This window comes from Epinephelus lanceolatus, chromosome 9, assembly GCF_041903045.1.
Source record: "Epinephelus lanceolatus isolate andai-2023 chromosome 9, ASM4190304v1, whole genome shotgun sequence".
Lineage (NCBI taxonomy): Eukaryota > Metazoa > Chordata > Actinopteri > Perciformes > Serranidae > Epinephelus > Epinephelus lanceolatus.
In genome coordinates this window covers 15,900,658-15,921,621 of record NC_135742.1, presented here as the reverse complement: position 1 = coordinate 15,921,621, position 20,964 = coordinate 15,900,658, and the positions used below count along the sequence as shown (strand labels likewise).

General features: G+C 39.0%; 1 protein-coding gene across 4 annotated transcripts in view; it reads left to right on the top strand.

Annotated features, from left to right (window-relative positions):
* The window catches only part of slc23a2 (solute carrier family 23 member 2), a 56,924-nt gene that overhangs the window by 23,235 nt on the left and 12,725 nt on the right, over window positions 1-20,964 (top strand). For 2 of the 4 annotated variants that reach the window (XM_033620194.2, XM_033620195.2), the window contains 6 exons: window positions 1,796-2,016; window positions 5,485-5,583; window positions 7,590-7,706; window positions 11,620-11,777; window positions 19,704-19,792; window positions 20,100-20,167. In XM_033620194.2, the coding sequence (XP_033476085.1) occupies window positions 1,796-2,016; window positions 5,485-5,583; window positions 7,590-7,706; window positions 11,620-11,777; window positions 19,704-19,792; window positions 20,100-20,167 (752 nt within the window). Of the gene's footprint in view, window positions 1-1,792; window positions 2,017-5,484; window positions 5,584-7,589; window positions 7,707-11,619; window positions 11,778-19,703; window positions 19,793-20,099; window positions 20,168-20,964 lie in introns of all 4 variants that reach the window. The other 2 variants (XM_033620197.2, XM_033620193.2) reach the window with 1 other exon arrangement.

The following is a 20,964-nucleotide window of genomic DNA, read 5'->3' as shown; positions in this document are numbered from 1 at the left end:
TTTATGCCCAATCATAGTGCTTGTTTTTGCCTCTGACATGTTCAGATTATTATTCTGTGTTTCTAAAAGACATTATGGAAAGCATTCCTCACAGACTGTTTTGTTGAAAGTAAGGCACTATTTGTTTAACCAGAAAAAGCCCCCAAACTGATATCGCCAAGTCCACCAGACTCATTTAAATAAACGCTAATTTATTTATTATTTTCACATCTAACTGGGTAAATTAAGGGTTCATTTCAGCCAAACCAGATTTGTGTATTGTTGGAACAGTGAATGAACCAAGATGTTTTTTGTAGGTTGTATTTTGTTTCTGTCAACTTTGAATGAAATCTGTTTTACAATGAATTACTGTATTTAATTTGAGTTTGGTGGGTTTGGCCACAGCAACTTCGGGGCTGTATTTGGTTTTAAAAAAGAATCATACTCTTCAACATAAAAGTCGGTCATAATTGTCACACAGTTAAAATAATAATCTGAGCATGTCGGTGGCAAAAAGAAGCACTTTTAGGGGAAGTAAACAAGCGAACATGTCCCGAGTGTTCACACTGCAGCCTGTTTTGCCGCTGCTGGCAGCGTTGGTCTTGCACAATGCCGGAACAGTTTAAAAAAATATTATCCCCATTGGTCAACTGGACACAGAAACATTGTACATTAAGGTCTAGGTTAATTAAAAAATACCAGACTAATAGTCACGTGAGTGACAGTTAAAGATAGATTGCATAAAAGGTGTGCCAGTGACAGCCAAATGTCACATATTATACAGAGCGGCATAACTCGAGGATTGTTTCACACCAACAAAAGTTTACATGACACAAGGAATTTAAGTTTGTCCCAGCACGTATTGTCTGTCTCTACCTCCTGCTCCTTTTCATCACACGCAACTCTGATCATTCTGTTCCCCCTCTCTGTAAAACCTGTATCCATGTTTCTCTCTTTGCATAATCTTGCATCATCTTGCCTTTCTATGTGTTTGCCTTCTCTCCTCTTGTGTCTGTCAGACCTGTTGGAGACATAAATCATTATTTCTTAATTATTTGAATTATTTGTTTGAGTGGTTTAGGGCTGCAACTAATCATTGTTTTCATCATTATATTAATCTACTGATAATTTTCTTGAACATAAATTAAATTGTTAAGTCTACAAAATGAGAAAAAAATGGCCATTACAATTTTTAAGGGTCAAAGTGACATATTAAGGTTGTTAGTTTGCCCTGACTGATGAAGATATTCTGTTTTTTACCACATAAGACAAAAAGGCAATCAGCAAATCCTCGCAGTTAAGAAGCTAGAAACAGTTTATTGTTGGCAGTTTTGCTTCAGAAAATGACTTACAGGAATAATTGGTATCAAAGTAGTTGATTAGCTGTTTCAGCTCTAGATAATCACCAACACCCAAGTTGCCTGGGCCAAAGCTGATGTCTTAAAAGTGATTACACAATCTGTTTAGTAACCAAAAGACCCACAGCAGCCAAAATAGACCTGAGATGTTTCAAAAGGAAACAGAGAAAGGAAGCAGGGCTTTGCATTTGTAAAGCTATAACTAGCATATTGATTTCTCTTTTAATCTGATAAATGGTTGCAGTTAACATACTTTTGTCATCTGAAAAAGACAGGCCCATAAACAACAACCAGAGACCTGAGATAAGTTTCTAACAACAAGAAGTGCGGCCCGGCAGCCTCTCAGGCTCTCTGATATGATGAGACCTTCACAGTGAAGCGTTAGGATATTAGAACCCTCTACGTTATAACTCAAGATATTGATCTCTCTGTCTATCTGTCTCCTTTTTTCCCAGCAGATGAGACAGTCCTGGATGATGTAATCGGACTGAGGGATTCATCTGCAGTGTTCACACCAGAGCGAGACGGAGGAGGGACAGAGAAAGAGGCAGAGGACGACGTCGTAGACACAAGGATGGGCGTGGGGAAGAATACAACCCCCAAGTCGATGGACAGCAGCAGTGAGGGAGGAAAGTTCGAAGAGGAGAGCAAGCATAGCGCAGATTTCTACCCTATTCCGGTACATAAACATGTTAATGGCCTGGATATAAAATTATAAAACCAAAACCACAGACCCATCAGGAACATGCTTAAGGCAAGCTCACATAATCAGACAAAGACAGGCTTTGGTCAATATGCACACAACCTAAAAATGTCTGTCCTCTCTCCCCTCTCTGTCTTGGGCCTTACACGCTCAGATTTGGCACTGCTCGTGGAATGTATCTGTGTGAGCGGACGGCCCGAGAACGAACAAACACAAACTGTATACTTCATGGCCAGTTGATGCATGCTGCTGCCACTCAGTCAATCCATTTCCTGTTTATCCTCTTGGCTTAGCTTCATTTAGGTCAAAAGGCAAAATGACAACAGTAGCAATTTATCTGAGATTTATTTATAAAACGAACTTCTGCTTTAACGTAGCTTTCTTTTACATAAATCCAGTGATGGAAATGAACTATGCACTTTTTCACAAGTTCTGTACTTAAAGGTAACTTGTGTATTTTTCAACTAGGGCTCTATTTTCCCATGTCTTGTGTCTAAGTGACTAATGGAGATACGTTTTTGAAAACTGGTCCAGTATTTAGCAAACCCACCAGACTCCATTTAAATAAACTGTCATTTTATCATCGTAAAAGACACCCCATTCAAAAAGGATCTTACTCTTTAACTCAAAGGTCCGTCTTTGTAGAGATCCTTTCCAAAGTGTTGTCAGACACTCAGACTAACAGTCTGACCCTGTCAGTGGCAAAATAAACACTTGAGGGGATGTAAATTGACAGTGCACAAATGCCCCAAGTGTTCACAGTGCAGCCTGTTTCGCTATGTCGGCCGCAGCGCTCTCTCTCAAGACTGAGCAAATGTCAAAAATTCTTTATCCAGTCACTTACACACAAAAACATGGGAGAATAGAGTTCAGGTTGGGAACTTAAGTAAAGATATGTGTAAAAATAAATAAATAATAAAAAGGTACGTTAAAGCAAAAGTTTGTGTTTGTTTAGGAGTGACAAGCCCGGTAAGTACTATTTTTTGCTCCCTCATGAAATAGGACCATTTTGCATAAATATGAATAATTTTGATATATTAAGTAAACTTGCTTATAAAATCTTTCCATTCATGCTAAAGTAATAAATAATAGTAATTAATTTTTTTTTTTATATTAGCAATGGCTTGAATGACCATGTAGTGTGAAAGAGGACAATCGTAGTAACAAACCCACAGAGAATCACCACCCTACTCTGCCTGCACTGTCCCTCAGCTCTACAGAGTTTTTTGGTGTCTTTCAGCGCATCATTTTGGTTTTCCAACTTAACTGTTGTGGTTCAGTGTCACCGCTCCCCATAGCTTTGTTTTTTCAGCATTAAGCTCTAATAAACCAGCAGTATGACACCTGCCCACAACAATTCGGCAAACTGACAGTTAGTAACACAGTAAGAGTGTCTGCAGGTCCTTAAATGTATGTATTTAGTGTATTTATGTATTGTGAGTAATGAGAAATGATGCAAACTTGTATTCATCTAGCATCCAGAAACATAAATCGTTGCTAATAGTGCCATATCTGCTGGATGTCTTAATAGGCAACTGTTTGCTATCGCATTCAACACATTAACTTAGTAAGTATCAGTGTTGTGTTTACAGCTTGTTTCCGAAACAATCAAGTGTTCATAAAATCAGTACAGCTATTGCAGGTTTAATTAAAGAATCTAAGCACTGCCTTCACCACAGAATGAAACTAAGATAAAACTTTCCACAGAGCCATGACAGTGACCATGACGCCTGCTGGCTTCAGATAACCTATGTCCTGTTTGTTAGAACAATCTCAAGGCTTCTCTTGTGTCATTTTCTGGAGCCGTTTAGCAGAACACAAAGGAAGGGAAATATGATACAAGTCTAAAGTTTCCCTTTGTTGTGTGTTTTGTTTTGCTGTATAACCCCTAGATTTAGACATTTGTCTCCAACGTTTTACAAATTCCTTTTACACACGCAGAGACTCTGCTGTCCAGTGTTTAATCTGGGGACTCTGCATGTAGACACAGCAGAGTATGTTTACATGAGGAGGTTTTTCTCAGAAGGGATCACAGGACTGTACAGTAAAAACTGGGCTGTAGAAATCACTCTGTAACCACACAGTTAAGACAGACTGCTGGCAGTTGATGGATGAGCCTCTTTGTGTGATGTCTCTCAGACATTGCGGCATTCAAAAGTATATCATCTATAAATGTAGTTTTTAATGCTTTTAATCTTTCTCACAGTTTGTCCCTTTTTACCCCTGGAGAGGATCTCGCGTCCTGCGTGTGTGTCAGTGTGTGTATCTGTCTGTCTGCAGTTAACTTGGCATACTACTGGATCAATCAGCCTCATATATTGTGTGCACATACAAGACCATATGCTCTAGCACCTCTAGTGGTTGCGATGATTCACAAGTGTTGAAAAAACTTTTTTATTAACTGTATTATACTGTTAGTAACTGCTGACTCTTCACTCCTCTTAACCAGCCGGTAGGGGCCCCAGGTTTATTGTTTGTCAGCTCGACTAAAATGAACAAGCCTTACCATCTGTTACAGGCCACATTTTGGCCTTTGTCGTGGCTCAAAAACTGACATCCAAAGAAAAGCTTGGTCTCATTTTGAACCAGAGCATCTGCAGAATAATTCCATACCCGACATATTATGATCCACTAAGTTAGGCACAATATGATGTGATTAAGTCAGTCATCGTTCTTATCTTCACTGCCACCTTGACTGTAAGGGAGCCAGGAGGGACAATTTCATGCCCACTTTTATAGGCTTGCAGATTTTTTTGATTTGCTAATGTGTTATTTCAACTTTGTTGCGTTGGAGCCCACAGACAAAGTTAATAAAAATACATTAATCCTTGTAAATCTATTGTATCTATATTTCACAACAGTGCCTGTGAAAACTCGGATCTGCTCTGCGCAACACGCTGGATCTCCGTAAAAAATAGAGGGGTGTATATTTGTTGGCTTCTGGGACATGCTGTGCTGTTTGTTTTCGAATTGCAAGAATTGTTTGAAGTGGCCGCCATCAGCCTAGGCAGCTGCCTGGTAGAGTACTTTTGTAGTTGTTAATGCCCCTCCCTTTATTAATCAGCATGACAGCATTCCTTACACAGGAAAAGCACATCCTCATACGTCACATACACTCAAACACAGTCAGTGGAAGAAATTTGTTTGTACAGTGACATAGGAAAACTGTTTTTATGGCCTGGTTGGCAAATCTGGTTATTTATTTATTAGCTGTTATATGGACTTTACAGATACAAACTTAAACAAAAGTCTGGAACTTGCTCAGCTTACCTGTCTGGATGTGGGTTTGTCAACTGGCCAACGATGTGTCAGAACTGTGAACATTCTCCTCAGTCAGTTGTCCGTGCCAGCCTGCTTTGGTAAACTGTAATTAAGATTTCCCCTTGTATTGCCTTATGAAAGGAGACAGGGAGAAGAGTCTAAATTGTATGTTTGTGTGTCTAGGTGGTGGTGAACGGCGTGGGCGGTGCCAGTGGAGACCAGGATACTGAGAACACAGAGCTGATGGCCATCTACACTAAAGATAATCAAGGAGCAGAAAAGGTAATCAAAAGGAAAAATAGAGAAGTGAAACAGTCCTCACATGTCTTTATTAGTCATCCACAGTGCAAGTTTACTCCCAAATAAGCCTGTATTTAAGCAGACTCACACTAAGTCACATGGTTCAGAAAGCTTACTCATAATTACTCATAATCACAGTTTCATGGACTTTTCTTTTCCTCCTTCACCTTTCCCCAACATTCTCAACGTTGTAATCCTTCAGATTTCAGTCCTAGTGAATTTATAGCTGGTGGTTACCGTAGTAACAAGAAGTGTGGTTTGATACTACAGCTTACACACACTCGAGCAGCTATTTTATCAGAGATATAACAGAAGAGCAACTGGTGTATCTGTTTACCGTGCAAATAAGCAAGCACATGTTGTTTTATTAAAGAAGTTAGTGAGCCTGAATGAGGTACTTATCCATATAGTCAGTGTATTAGCCACAGTAAATGGTCAATAATCAGTCGGCACTGCTTTACTTTTCGTGACACAGCCTGTTCTGACAGGAAAGCTGTTAAAGGTTTCAGTTCCTCATCTATGCTCTCGTTAAAGCCACCAGACTCCACTGACAAAAACAGTCATTTTAGCTCACTTAACACAGGAGCTGCTGGTCTACCACTGCCTTGATCAGTTTGTTAGTATGTGTTATTGCGTGACTTTGTTTAATCTGAGGTAACCCTTTTTAAACGCTAGAGTCACACAATATCACAACCAAATTAACTGGTTGAGCCAGCGGTAGACCAGCAGCTCCTGTCTTTAGTGATTTTATATTACTGTTTTTCTTAAAGGAGTCTGGTTGTGAAGAGAGTTATATAATTGTTTCTGTTCCCCATTGGAAATCACTGTCTAACAACAAGATACTGCGGTGAAAATATCTTTAAATATAGCGTTTACTTAAACTGAGACTGATTTTTGTGAGGTCAGACTTTTTTTTAGGTGGCTAAAATTCGTTTCGCTGCTGCCCCCGTCCACAGCAGTACATTGCTTAGCTTTTGTGCCGGCACTCTTGCTGCTTCACCAAGCTGGAAGTACACCGGCTGACATCTGCTGTATGTAATACACCACTATGGATAAGCACCTCATACAACCCCAATTTAAAAGATTTGAACATCCGTTTAGGAGGGCAACAATCTGGGTTAGAATGTAATAAATCAAACAACTAAAAAACATAAAAGTTTGTTTGAAAAAAACAGCAACAATTAAACAGGGAAAAACAAATGGTTGTTAAATGGAAATGACTATGTAATATTACCAAGAAAATGAGGTTAAATTTCATGTGAATCTTAAGGATTATAACTTTTATTTTCATAACATTTTTGATTTTTTTTTCTTTTCTTTTTTTCCGTCTTATTTTGTATCAAATACAAAGGAAGGTACACAATGACCACCATGAAGTAAAAATCCAACATTAACGATCAGTTATATTTCATGTGTTTTCCCTACACCATATGAATTGCATTTTTGACTCTATCAACTATGATTTATAATGTCAATTTAACTAATAAACATTTGGTGTTGGCCACAAGAGATGTCTGACTCTTCAAAAAAAAAAAAAATAACAGGTTGGAAAACTCAGCATGTTTCACTTCGTACCTAGCTCTTTGTATTTTTTCAGCTGTGAAACAGACTCATTTCCACTGTAACTAGAACAAAAAAGTGCTGACTCATCAAACAGTTTCCATTCTGTCTTCTCGGTTTTCTTGTTGTCACTGTGACTGTGCATTTTTTCTTTCCTGAGAGAATAAGATCATGTGTTTTGTTCTCTTTGACACAGCTTCTTTCTTTGGCACCTTATTTTTTTTTTATCTTATCATTCATGAAATTCCAGCTTTTATGGTTTCCACTTCGACGTGCTGATCTCACATCAGAGTTTCACAAGATCTGTGATCTGGCAGTTATTTTACTGAACTAACTTGTTGACATATTTTACACTAAGTGAAGTGTACAGGACAAATCATGATATGATAAGGATTTTCATTTATGTGTGTGCTTCTTTGTGTGTTTAGAGCTCGATGTCTGAGACATTGGACAGCACAGACAGTACAGACGCACGGAGGATGGACATGATCTATACCATAGAAGACACCCCACCCTGGTACCTGTGTGTGTTCTTGGGCTTACAGGTAAATCTACAGACTGAATTGTTTAGTTTCATGGCTGACTTACAGTGTCTATACTCAGTCGTCATTATGTTGTCTTTAAGCTGAAAATGTGTCATCAAATGATCTGGAAAACACTCACACTTTATAATCAGTGTGTCATGTCCTTTACCGAGGTTGTATTTGTCATCTCAGTGCTACATTTTTCATCTGACTGTCCACAATATTCATCATGCAACTGGACGTCTGACACAAAAATAGGTTTTTGGTCACAGTTGTTGTCATTTTGGTGGTTTAGTTGGTTAATGTCCTCACTGTGTGACCTCAGTGTGTTTGTGTCTGACTCTGGACTATTATCTTGAAGTCATGACTAAGAAGATCTTTTATATCTGCAAAATCTACGAAAATAAATAAAGGGACTTAGTGAACACACACCCCTAGCGAGGCTTCACCGTTCCTCAAATTTGTTATTGTAATATTGGGTAGACAAACACATCTTAAGAAGTATTCTTTATTCTTTTTTCAGGATCCCTGTTAGCTGTTACCACAGTAACGACTACTCTTCCTGCGGTCCACACAAAACGCAAAAACAAAACATTAAATTATCACATCGTAGACATTTTACATCATTGACAAATTTAGGTAAAACCCAAACAAGAGACAGTAGTAGTTATCTCACATTTACACTGTCATCACATCAATAGATCATAACAGCAAGCCAGTAGAGCCCAAAACCTAGGCTTATAGAATTATATTTAACTGCATGAATTATATGTGACTGCACAAAACATGGTTGTACACTGAGGCATCACCCGAGTGAGCTCCACAAATACAAATAACCTTCACAAACATTACATGATGTGTTGGTAAAACAAATTTCTTTTTTAATAATTTCTGTTGTTAGTTTCTTTTTTAAAAGTAAGCCTACTAGTAACCTGGGTTAAGTATAGTGTTAGTTAATTCCAGTTCGGCATTGCTCCGTACACTGGTCTTCGGTAAGGGTAGCGTGTCCAGATGAGTACATCTAGACACAAATCTACATCAAACATCACTTATTGTAGAATACTGTGGCTTAATATAGCTCAGAATAGCCTGGCTCCAGGAATACCAATCAACTTAATGGGCTGCCTATTAGAACAGATTAGCAAAGGCTGATGGTTAAAGAGTAGTTTGGAATGAGGAAAGAAATTAACAGTATGCTTTATTACAATTTGAATTCATAGGTAAATGAATGTAACTTAATCTAACTGTAAATGCTGCCAAAACCAAGCTGCAAACACTGAAGTGCCAAAAACTGCAGTTCCTCCAATGGCCACTTGAGGCTTAGTTAGTTATGCATAATTAAGGGCGGGCAGCTTTTAGTGACAGGCTGTCTGTGAGGCGAAGCTACAGTCTATTAGTCAGATCCACCATCTTTCCATCACTGCCCGTCAAAGCAGATTGGAGCTGTTGCCAGTTAATACCAGTGAGTCATTTGTCACACAGTGAATGCCAGTTGTAACCACTTCCACCATAGACAAAAGCCAGATGCTAGTGGGTGTTAATGGGTTAGTGGGACCTTTTTTGCAATGGCCAAAATGCCAAACTCGAGGCTTCAAAACAGGTGTCCACAAACCAATTGGCAGTCTATGGCCAAAACATATTTTTGAACCAGTTACTTTTCCCACATCTGAAACTGTACGTATACAGCATATAATAAACAGTAAATACTACTTAATGTAGAATTTTATTCCTAAACTATCAAACTATTGAAGGAAAAGTGCATGCACATGAGGCTTGCCTGCTCCTTTGTTCGGTTTACCACAGATGAGCGGCCTTCCTTTAGATTCAGAGGTTCCACCCACACAGGTAGCAGTTCAGGCCAGGTGGAGGAAGGTTAGAGTGGGATTTCTACACATGATTGACTAGTAAATGGTGCTAAATCCATTCTGAAATATTAGGGTGTGGCACAGGGATGAAATGTGTAAAAGAAATGCAAGTGAGTCAGACATCATTATCATCATCAAATTTTCTATGACCACCCCAGAGTTTGTGAATGTGCCATGGTGTGCCAGTAAATTTGGTTGCGGTTGCACAATTGTCAGGTGTGACTAAAAAAGTGAAAGGGTTTTTTCTTTTTTTTTTGCTGTGTTGTCCACATATGTATCAGATTTGGTGAAAAATAACTTTGTAGCAGGGGTGGGGTTTTTTTTGGTTTGGTTGTTTTTTTTAATTGTGTTTTGCAAAAAATAAAAAGTTAAGGGAAACCTGTCCAAGCAGAAATAGACCTGAAAAAATCAGTTTGAACCAAAGGGTTAAAATTGTAAGTGGTTTATACACAGCTACACGATCCAAAAACGGATCACTTGTTCCTCAGACCGTTTCAGAACTTTATACCAGATTTGATGCAAATGTGAGGGATTATTTTGTTTTATTTTATTTTATATTATTGTGACAGTGCACAGCTACTTAGCTGCACCAGAGTTAGCTATAAGCTAATTTTCATCTGTAGTTTTTTTTTTTTTTTTAAATATTTTTTTTGCTTTTTGACAGAACAAAAAGATAAATAACACCCGGGGGTTATGTAATCTGACTCATTTTGGGAACATCCTCAAAGTTTGTTACTATGGTGTTACTGTGCTGAGTTTACAGTCAGTGTCCTCAAACTTTTTTTTTTTTTTTTTTTTTATTTATTTGAAAGGGACAGTACACATTAATGAACATCAGTATGTGAGTACACGTGTAAATGTGTCAGAGTTAGCAAACCTGCTAATTTACATCCGTAGTCCCTTGGCAGGTAATAGACAGACAGACACATAGGAGGTAGACGAGAAAAAAAGAAGGAGTAATAATAATAACAGTACACAAGGAGTTCACATTAAAATACTCATTCATACATAGACATAAAGTGCAGTGTGGATTCTATAAAGTGCCGGGTGTAAAGTGCCAGTTGTTAAAGTGCAAGTGCATGATAGTTAAATAGATCCACATGTGGTGGCCCACTCCTGCCTCTTAGAGTGGACCAAGACATCGGATACTTAGCAGCAGATGAAAAGTCCCATTCACAATTTAGGTACACAAAGATAATACATCACAGTGCAGTATAGTGCAGTGCATGCATACATACGTATATGTAGGCATGCACTGCACAACAACAATAACAACAACAAAGACAGTGCAAAGCATGGCGGACAGTCACAGAGCACGGCACATACGTATATGTATCGGGCTCTGAGAGAGGTCCGCCTAGCCATGATTACAGTGTTGGTTTGTTTTGAGCCAGTTTTTGAGGTGGGCCTTAAAGGTGCTATAGATAGGGCATTGTCTTATTGTACATGGTATGTTGTTCCAGATGTTACTGCCCTTAACCGACATAACAGATTGTCCAAAAGTCGTGTGTCTGTAAGGTACTTCGCAATCTCCCCTGGAATAGGCTCTGGTGGTTCTGCCACTGCTAACTTTAAGTTTTATATATTCTTTTAATGGAGGAGGTGCAAGTCCATTCAGTGTTTTGTAAATAATACAGGCGTACTTAAGAACTTTAAAATTTTCAAAACTCAAGAGGTTGTACTTCTCAAGGATATGGCAGTGGTGGTGAGAGATTGGTTTTCTGTCAAGGATTTTTAGGGCCCTTTTATATAATGATTCTATTGGTTTAATTGTAGTTATTCCAGTGAGAGACGAGTTTGTAAAACAATATTCAATGTGGGAAAAAATCATAGCATGCATAAACATTCTGGCCGCGTTAACTGTCAGCGATGGCCTAATCTGCTTGAAGTTAAGTAGATTGAATTTGATTGTTTTTGAAATCTTTTTAACATGATTTTTAAAAGAGAGAGTAGGATCAAGAACAACACCAAGGTACTGGAATTCTTTTACTAACTCAAGTTCCAAAACTCGTGTCAAAACATCAACACACGCACGTATACACACTGACATTGGCTTCTTGTCTCTGCAGCACTACTTGACATGTTTCAGTGGAACTATCGCCGTGCCGTTCCTTCTCGCTGAGGCGATGTGCGTCGGCTTCGATCAGTGGGCCACCAGTCAGCTCATTGGGACCATCTTCTTCTGTGTGGGGATCACCACCCTACTACAGACCACACTTGGCTGCAGGTACACACACAATACTGTCTCACATGGACAGAGGGAAATGCTTTCATGAATAAAAACATACTCACAGTCATACCGGAGATTCATGCCTACGCACAAACACCAAAGTGCAGCTTTTGTATGAGTCATACATTGTGTTCAGTCTTTCACTTCCTCACCTCCCCCTCCCCTTTCTTTTTTCTCTCATCTCTAAGTACCACTTAAAGACAAGGGTCATTGTCGACATGAAGTTCCTCTTTCTCCATCCTTCCTCTTCATGTCACTCTGAAGTGTGTTTGCATGCGTTTTAAGTAGAAGCTTACATGTCCTTTTTATGTCACGGGAGGTTACCAGAACTTTAGAACAGTAATTTAAGCAGGGATATGTTGCGCTTCTGAATTTTTTAAAGGAGTTTTATTCTATAGAAGTTGTCCTGTATGTATATTTTTTCTATGAGATTGCGATGAGTTAATTGTTCATGTGACTGGGGTGTTCAAAATTTTTATTTCCGAGTGGACACAGTGAGACCGTGTCCTAACAGCAAGTGAGCGTTCGTTTTTCACGTAACATCAGAGCTTTCTGTCCACATTAAATCCAATAAATATGTACTTCTGTTAAGTCATGTAAAAAATCCTGGTAACTATTAGCTGTGCGCTCAAGATCAGACTGGAGATGTAACCACTCACTTTGGTGAATAGCCTGTACACTATCTTCCTACATTTATACGTTTTAAACAAAAAAAAAAAAACAAACACATTTTGTATCGTGATATGTTTTGGAATGACATACAATACAGCCAGTAGCAAGTAGTTTGTTATTAGCGATTGTCGTTTACCAGAAACTTTCAGCTCCCTAGTGATCTCCCTCCAGCCAGCTGCCACCTTTTTTTTTTTTTTTTAGTTAAATAAGAAGGTATCCTATAGATAACTCATCATATCAACTTCATGAATCGGCTGCTCCTCCACCATTGTGGCGCATTTAAAGCGAGTGACAGTAATAGTTAGAAAGTAGCTCAGTCCATAGGGACTTGGGTTGGGAACCGGAGGGTCGCCTGTTCAAGTCCCCGTCCGGACCAAAAATATGGAGCGTGGACTGGTAGCTGGAGAGGTGCCAGTTCACCTCCTGGGCACTGCCGAGGTGCCCCTGAGCAAGGCACCAAACCCCCCAACCGCTCAGAGCGCCTGTCATGGGCAGCCCACTCTGACATCTCTCCACTTAGTGCATGTATAGGTCCAGTTTGTGCATGTGTGTGTTCGGACCTGTGTGTAATTGACAAACAGAGTGAAAAATTGAATTTCCCCTCGGGGATTAATAAAGTATATAAAAAATAAATAAATAAATAAAAAATTAAATTAATATAGCCAGCTCGGACATGTCTTTCAAACCCAAAATGTTGCCAAATTTTGCACAGCTTGTTTTAATAAGAAACCAGCCTTCAAGGGCATAGAGGCAGTTTACACCTTAAGTTGCCTAGCAACCATAACAACAAATGCCGATTCAGATGGTTTTTATACAGATGGTTTTTATAACAGTTTAAGCTCGTACAATGGACCAGAACTGCAAATCCAGCAATCGACCCAACTCTAGTCTGCAGTCTTTTTATGAGTATGAAGTTAACTTTCCAGAAATTGAGACAACAGAGCAGAGGCTGAAGAGATTCCAGTTAACTAAAGACAGAGGAGTGACCTACATGTAGTTCAACTATTGCATCACCTCTGAACAAGCCATAGTCGATTAAACACCCAGCCATGTCTTTGTTAGCAGCCCATTCACAGAGAGGGATGTCCCTGCTTTCAGCCATACCAGGATACACATGTCAGGAAAAGTTCTTTTGACCCAGTTTCTCCCAGATTTATTACGCTCTGTTTAACAGAGGCACCTGCTTGGTTTTTGAAAATACATTCATATCTTTCACCTTATGTCATCCCACTGACTGATTACATATATTTCTCCCTGCTCCTCCCTCATTTTTCCTCTCATAGTCCTCACCCTGCCCTTGAGCTGCCCTTGTTCTTCACACATCTTGATGTGATACCTGGAATCTGTTGATCTCTGTGGTTCACCCCCACTGTTGTTTTATGCTCTCAAGCGTACATAATGTGATGTGAATAGTGATTCGTGACCAGTGATCCACCTGACTCCACTCTGAGGGTTATATCAGTCCCGTCATTCCCCAATAAAACAACAGCTGACATGAGATATTACCTGTTGCCATGGATATTATCCCGTTTCTTGGATCTGTGTTTTAATGAAAGCCAGGTCATGTTGGCATGAGGTGTTGTTTTCCTTTCATAAAAGAGGAGCGGTTCAGAGAGGTTAACTCTGACTCTTTTTTCCAGTTTTGTAATGAAGCATTTTCATCATGTCGTGGCAGATTCTGAGTATCTCATTATTGTTCCCCCAGCAGCCGCTCCAGCCAAATCACCTCATGCAGACACAAACCCAGACTGACACAGATACTCGCTGTTCTTATTGACACCAATTCCATGTCCTTGACTCATGCCTAAGGGTAGATAGTGTGTAAACATTGTCCTATCTTTCTTTTATTTCCTTTATTTTTTTTAATCAAGCATTCAATAGAAGCTCAGAGAAACATTGTAGAGTAAAAAAAAAAGTGAAGACCTTGTGAAAAAGGACATGAAGTCAGTAGAATTAATTCTACTGTTTTCCTCATGAGGATCTTTGCTCAACTGTGAAATGTAAAAACGTTATGTAAACACAGTTAAAATGAAGATAAAAACTTCTGTTTTCCATTTTTATCAGATCTTCAAACATTTTTTCATACTATTTCTTTTTGGACATACGTACATAGATTACAAAATTTCACATGACTTTGATTTTGCTGACAAACGTTTCTCTGCTGTGAAGTCACATCAGGTGTCTGTGGTCTTGTTTGCCTTCAGGCTTTGATTAGGTTCTTTCCCCAGTGTCCAAATAAGGAACAAATATATGTCCAGAAGCTCAGTTTCTGGCTGCGTACGTCAACAGACCACAGACTGTCCAGTGCGTCACAGATCATTTTCTGTACTGATGGGCTTTACTGGTCCAAGACATTTGTTTGTTCTCATGTCAGCACCACAGCTCTGCTCATTCATAGCAGGTTTGTTTGGCCACTACCTGCAAAAAAAAATGTTGCGTTATCTCGCCTTTTTCTCCACCTCCCCTCCATAAAAGGGGACACCTGCAAAAGACTGATTTTTAAAAAAAAAAAAAAAAAAAGGAAGAGTCAAAATTGTTGTAAAATACGCACCAAAGCACCAAAAATGCAGGATGCTACACTTCCCATAATGAAACTTTAAAGCATCGGTCATTAGCCTGGTAAATGCTTATGTCTTTCAAATTCCACATAGGCTTTCTCAAGCTCAGTCTACGACTATGTTCATGTTACAGTGCTTAATGTTCAGTTCTGATTATTTCTCCAGATATGGGGCCATATTCACAAAGCTTCCTAGTGTTAAGAGTTGCTCCTTAGTGACGCAACTTTAAGAAAATTCTTAGATTTGTGACGTTTTCTTAGAATTTACCCTTAAAGTTAAGACTTGGTCCTTGTAAAGATAAAGTTATTCACAGAGCATCGTAGCCCTTAAAAGAGCTCCTAAGGTGAAAAACTGTTAGGAGCAGGAGGAGGACTTTTAAGATGCTTCAGAGTTTGTTAATCAGAGGAAAAAATGGTGGAAACACAGAGGTCGGAGAAATATTCTCCAAACACTGCATGACAGTGAGTGAATGAGATGCTACAGATTAGATTGTGCAGGGATAGCATTTGTGGTCGATCTCATTAGGGGTATGCACGCAGTTCCCACCTAACGCAGTATCATTATAATGCCAGAAATAAAATGATCACAATACATTTGGAAAACTGGAAAAATGCAACAGTGCAGCAGTGATGACTTGTGTCTGTCTCAAACTTTTATCAGCAAAGCGTTCCCATTAACACTTAACACTTTCACAGTCAGCAGTTCATTTCATTTCCACTGGGTGTCCACACCTTGCAGGCTCACAAAAAGGTGTCTCTGACAACCAGTCCCCTCTCTTAAAAGAAGGCTTCATACCTAGCAACAGGGTCAACCACACCTCCTCACTACGATAAAAGTTTCTGTCCCTTCCTTGCTCAGAGTTGCTGTGAGAACTTTGCTAAATAATCCTAAACTGGGACTCCTTACTAAAAACTTTTCAGCTAAGTTAGGAGCTCTCTGAGAGTATTCTCTAAATGTTTGTGAATATGGCCCCCGATCTTTCTGCCTAGACTGTTCACATTTCTGTTTGAAGTAACCCATATCTGAGATCAGTGTGAACAGATCCCACACATGCAGATTTGAACAATAAAAACTATAATGCAGTTGAGAAACAGTTATTTGGGGAGAATTAAATGACATAGCAGTGCAAGCTGCTTCTCCCGAATGATCACCATAGTAGAAAGGCCTAATGACTTTCTGCATAATAATTGGCCATGTGCTTCTGTTTGGGAGAGTGTCAGGATAATAAGCTGTCATACAAATGGACTTTTAGTCCACTTGCTCTATTAGCAGCTAATGGTGGTAGATCTGTGGAGAGAGAGGTGTGGGTGCAGCCAGGAGAAGAGTCAAGAGTAATGGGGTCGTAATGTGGACGGTTTCACTGAGGAACATTTCATCCAAACCTCAAAATGTCCAGGGCTACATTTCAGCATCTTTGTCGCTGCCTCATGACACTGCTGTCAGAAAGAGTCTGGCAGTCGGGCTGTATTGGTTGGCAACTGAGGCAGCCCATCACAGCTACAGCAGCCTACTGTAGTTCAACAAACACTGTATGATCTGCCTGTGCAGTGAAGTATAACCTGAAAAAACCATGGATGAATGGCAAAACATAGGAATTCTGATATGAACGTTCCCACAGCGGTCATATCTCCATGTGTCACATCTCCATGTGGACTGTCCCTTTAATATCAGCAGCAACAGAGCTTACACACCCAGTTTTGATCAATAATGCTCGAAAACTGTAAACGTAAATTGTGATGAGATGTGTTAATATAAGAAGCTTTAGATGATGCCCAATATTTGCCTCGTCATGGCAACAGCAGGGACATTTTAAGGTTCAGCGTAGCCTCCAGAAAACTCTGGCAGAGGGAGCAACGGCTCTCAAGTCAAAGTGTAGTCTTTCTCTCCATCTTTTGCTTCTTCCTCGCTCTTTCACACAAACAAAGACACAGCAGCGTCTGGTGTTGGCTTCAACATGAGTGGCATTCCTGTCACACCAACAGCCTACGCTCTCTTCATTGGAAGTGCTGAGCTGAGGTGATGCAGACAGAGCCTTTCTATTCCTTGAGCAATTTGGTTTGGCTGCTGGAGCATAAGGAAGGACATTTTTATTTTGAGCATGGACATTTTTATTTAACTGATGTGCACTGTATTTGCATATTTAGCATTTGAATCTGATCTCAAGTGATCAATCAAGACCCCAAATCTCACAAGTATATTGAGAAGGATAAAAGGAAGAAATGAGGGGAGGAGGGAAATGCAGTCAACGGTCTGTATGATGAGTCATGGTGCCAAGTGAGGTTGATCAAAACAAAACAAAAAAACACACCCAAATGCTTTTCCAGGGATGGTTAGGTCTTCGTGCATCTGTGTGTGTCTTCACCCAAGTATCCTGCGTGTGTGAGAAGCTGGCACCTGCAGACATTTACGTAACTTGAGATGATTCAGTGTGGACTTGATTCTTTTAGAATAATTCTTTAACTTTGAAAGTTTTATAATTTCTTCTTCTTCTTCTTCTTCTTCTTCTTCTTCTTCTCTTTTTGTTTTCTGAAGAAGACACACTACTTTGCTTTCATAATTAATAATTAAAGTCCCTCTTCATTGTCTTCTGGTTTTACTGACCAGTAAATCACATCTGCCCAGTGTAAGCTTTCCTGGCTGGAGGTTAAGTGCTGTTTTCATTTGATGGGTCTGATATGATCAGCCAGACACATCAGTCTTTCAGTATACACAGTTTGAAAGCTTGAACCAAACCTTTGACCCACAGTGTCTGAGCTGAGATTCTTAGCTGTCTAGCTTTACCATGCACTGATTCCATACTGCATAATTAATTTTTCAGCGTCAAACAGCTGTTTTATTTATTCATCTTAAATGGATGAAATTTGAGAATATTTGTAAAGAATTTGTTTTAATTCAGATTTGTTTATTAAAAGAAAAAAAATCTGCTAAACCTGCCTGTGAGACCTTATTTTTATTGTAACAGGATATTTTCCCTCGCTAAGGGACGTGCTGTTTAGATGAGAAGCAGCGGCACTCGTGCGTAGACTGTTGCGTAGAAAGATGTTTCAGCATATTGCCGATGTTTCCACCCTTATATGAAATTATCATTTTACAGACATTACATTCTGTTGTCATCTTTATTTGTGACATGAAGATATATTTTGGACCGTTTTCTCCTCTCACTGATGACTCCTCCTTGTTGAATGTTTCCAGCAGCTTAGACACATGAGTTTGACTGTATTGTTTTGCAATATGCAACTGTCTTAAAACATGCCAGCACTGGAAAAAATTAATTAATGAGCTTGACAGCATACTAATACCATGGACCTGACAGTTTGAAACCGGTTCTCAGCTATAACAGTAACTACACTTTGTTGTAGATCAGAAAAACAATAACAGGACCTGCTTGTCTGCTCTGAATGACCTAAGTCTCCCAAGAAAGTAAAGTATGGTATTATACCGTGCTGCAGGTATAATCTGTACGTGGACTCCAAGATAAAGCAGTGTTTACATAGATGCCTAAGTGTCTACAGGAGTTAACTTGTGTCTTATTGACATAACAGGAAGGAGGGCAAGAATTGCAATTCGGAAAAAATTTCTGATGGAACAGAGAAATTACTCACTTATGTTTTCTGCTAAGGTCTTTTTTGTTATCCGATCAAGAACTCAAACTACTTATCTTGAGGTCTTGAGGCCTAAATCTTTTAAAAACTAGTGATAGTCATAACATTTTTGTTTTTTTGTTAATGTAATTTAATGTTAATTTGGTTGTGTACGCACATTGCAAACAAGCAGCTGTATAAAACATAATTACTTACACATCATGCCATGTGACCTGCCCGCACACGGTTTCCAAATGACAAATCTTAATGAAATAAACAATGAGTCAGCAATCTGATCTTTGTGGTGTCATCTTTTATTTTTTCTTTCAGTGTCAGTGTGCAGGTGTTACTCTTAAACAGGTGTGCCTCTAACTCTGACTTTGTTAACTTCCCCTTTCTTTAGAAATTGAAAGTCCTCTGTTCCTTCTTCGGTTTATTCACACCATTTTATTTCTGTCTGTGGCGTTTCCACTAATGTGACGTCAATACAGTCTATTTATTCTGTTTTATCTCTGATCAGATCTTTTCATATCCTTTCACTGTCATGACGGCTAATTATAGTTGTAATTTGGTCAGCCATATTTCAGCCACCACATGAGATATGACTTTTTTATGAGTTTACATAAGTGTCTGAATGTTGCTGATGGTTTGGGAGAAAGAGAAAGAACAGAGGAAGGAGGGAAGTCTGTGCCAGCAATAACATAAGTGATCTTATGACCCCATCCTGTATTAAACTGATCTTAGATTATCCAACAAAAGACCAGGGGGGATTCTCACACTCCACACAGTCATAGCTAGCAAGAATAGCATGAAGTCTGTATCCAACAATGATGTTTTTTCACCAAGTAGGATTTCATTTACAAGGAATTTGTCTTGATGTTTGGTGAATACAATAAACGTATAAAGAGGAAATAAAAATAAAGGCGAGGTACTGCCTGCAACAGTGAAGAACGTAAATATAGAAGAGAAAAATCATAATAAAAATATGAAAAAGATACTATAACATAACAAAGAAAATCACCTGCTCTTTACCGAACACTCCCTTTTTGGACATTTATGTGATTATTCAAGTTCATAAAGTAATTTTTAAACTTTGCTTTTCTTATCTTCAGGTTGCCTTTGTTCCAGGCTAGCGCTTTCGCCTTCCTCGCACCAGCCCGAGCCATCCTGTCACTGGACAAATGGAAGTGTAACACCACAGGTAACTCCTCTCTTCTCATGTGTCTCACTTCTGACTCATTCAATAGAGACGCTCTGATCTGATGTAATGCTATGATTTATTGTATCTTTGTTTACTTTGATCCCAACTCCAAATGCTGTCAGCATCAAAGCCTGCAGAGAATTAAATGTCCCCAAATGGGATTAGCAGGTTTATATGTGTGTGCTCCATTTTAATAACTAGAGTTATGATTCATACAGTGATCTAATTATGTTCTGTAATTTTCTAATCTTTCATCTCCCCATTTTTTTGTTTTGTTTTGTTTTGTTTTGTTTTTTTCTATGACCAGAGGTTGCAGTATTCAACAGCACAGAGCTCCTCCACACAGAGCACATCTGGCACCCCAGAATAAGAGAGGTGAGGCAAGGAAAGAAAAGTAAAAGACTTGAAAGCACCAAAGGAAATGTTATTCAGCTTAATTTAAATAACCCCTACAGGAATTTTGACACAGTGTACTGTATGTATATGTTAAAATTAGTTAATGAATGTTTTTTGAAGCTAATGTTTAAATGGGAGAATTTTTTTCTTGACATGTCTAAATGAGGACATCAGTGTCTGTGTGAGGCTGCAGGGTCTGGTTCTCTGTGACAGGAGCTGTTAATTTGAATTAACCTTTTCCGTTTGCGTAAGCCAGTTGAGTAATTGTTTTATATGTGACGCTTGAATGAGACTAAACTCAATCAGCCTGAATTAAATTGTTGAATGGGACATCGATGGGCTGAGGGCAGGAGGAACGTGCACATGATGAAAACACCCAAAAAGAACACAAAGACGGATTAAGACAAGACAAACAGGGTTATTATTCTGTAACCTTATCTCTTCCAATGGTGTTGAAAACTTTTCTTGTTTCTGATTTTGATTGGTTAATTTGATTTCATGTTATTTGGAAAAGAAAAATGTTGGTTATGAACAGGATTTTTTTTTTATCAGGAAATTGGTTAGCAGAGGTTTGTTAATTAATTATTGGAAAGCAAACAAACGATGTGACTGATCACTGCTGAGCTGGATCAGACTAGATAACTTTTCATGATCAGCTACCAGAGGATTCTGGATTCTAGTAATCGCCTCTTTCATAAAGACTTTCATTCCAGACTTTGCTGTGTGATTTAGTGCCTCTAGTCAATTTGTCTAAAGCTCAAAAGGACAGTTCACCC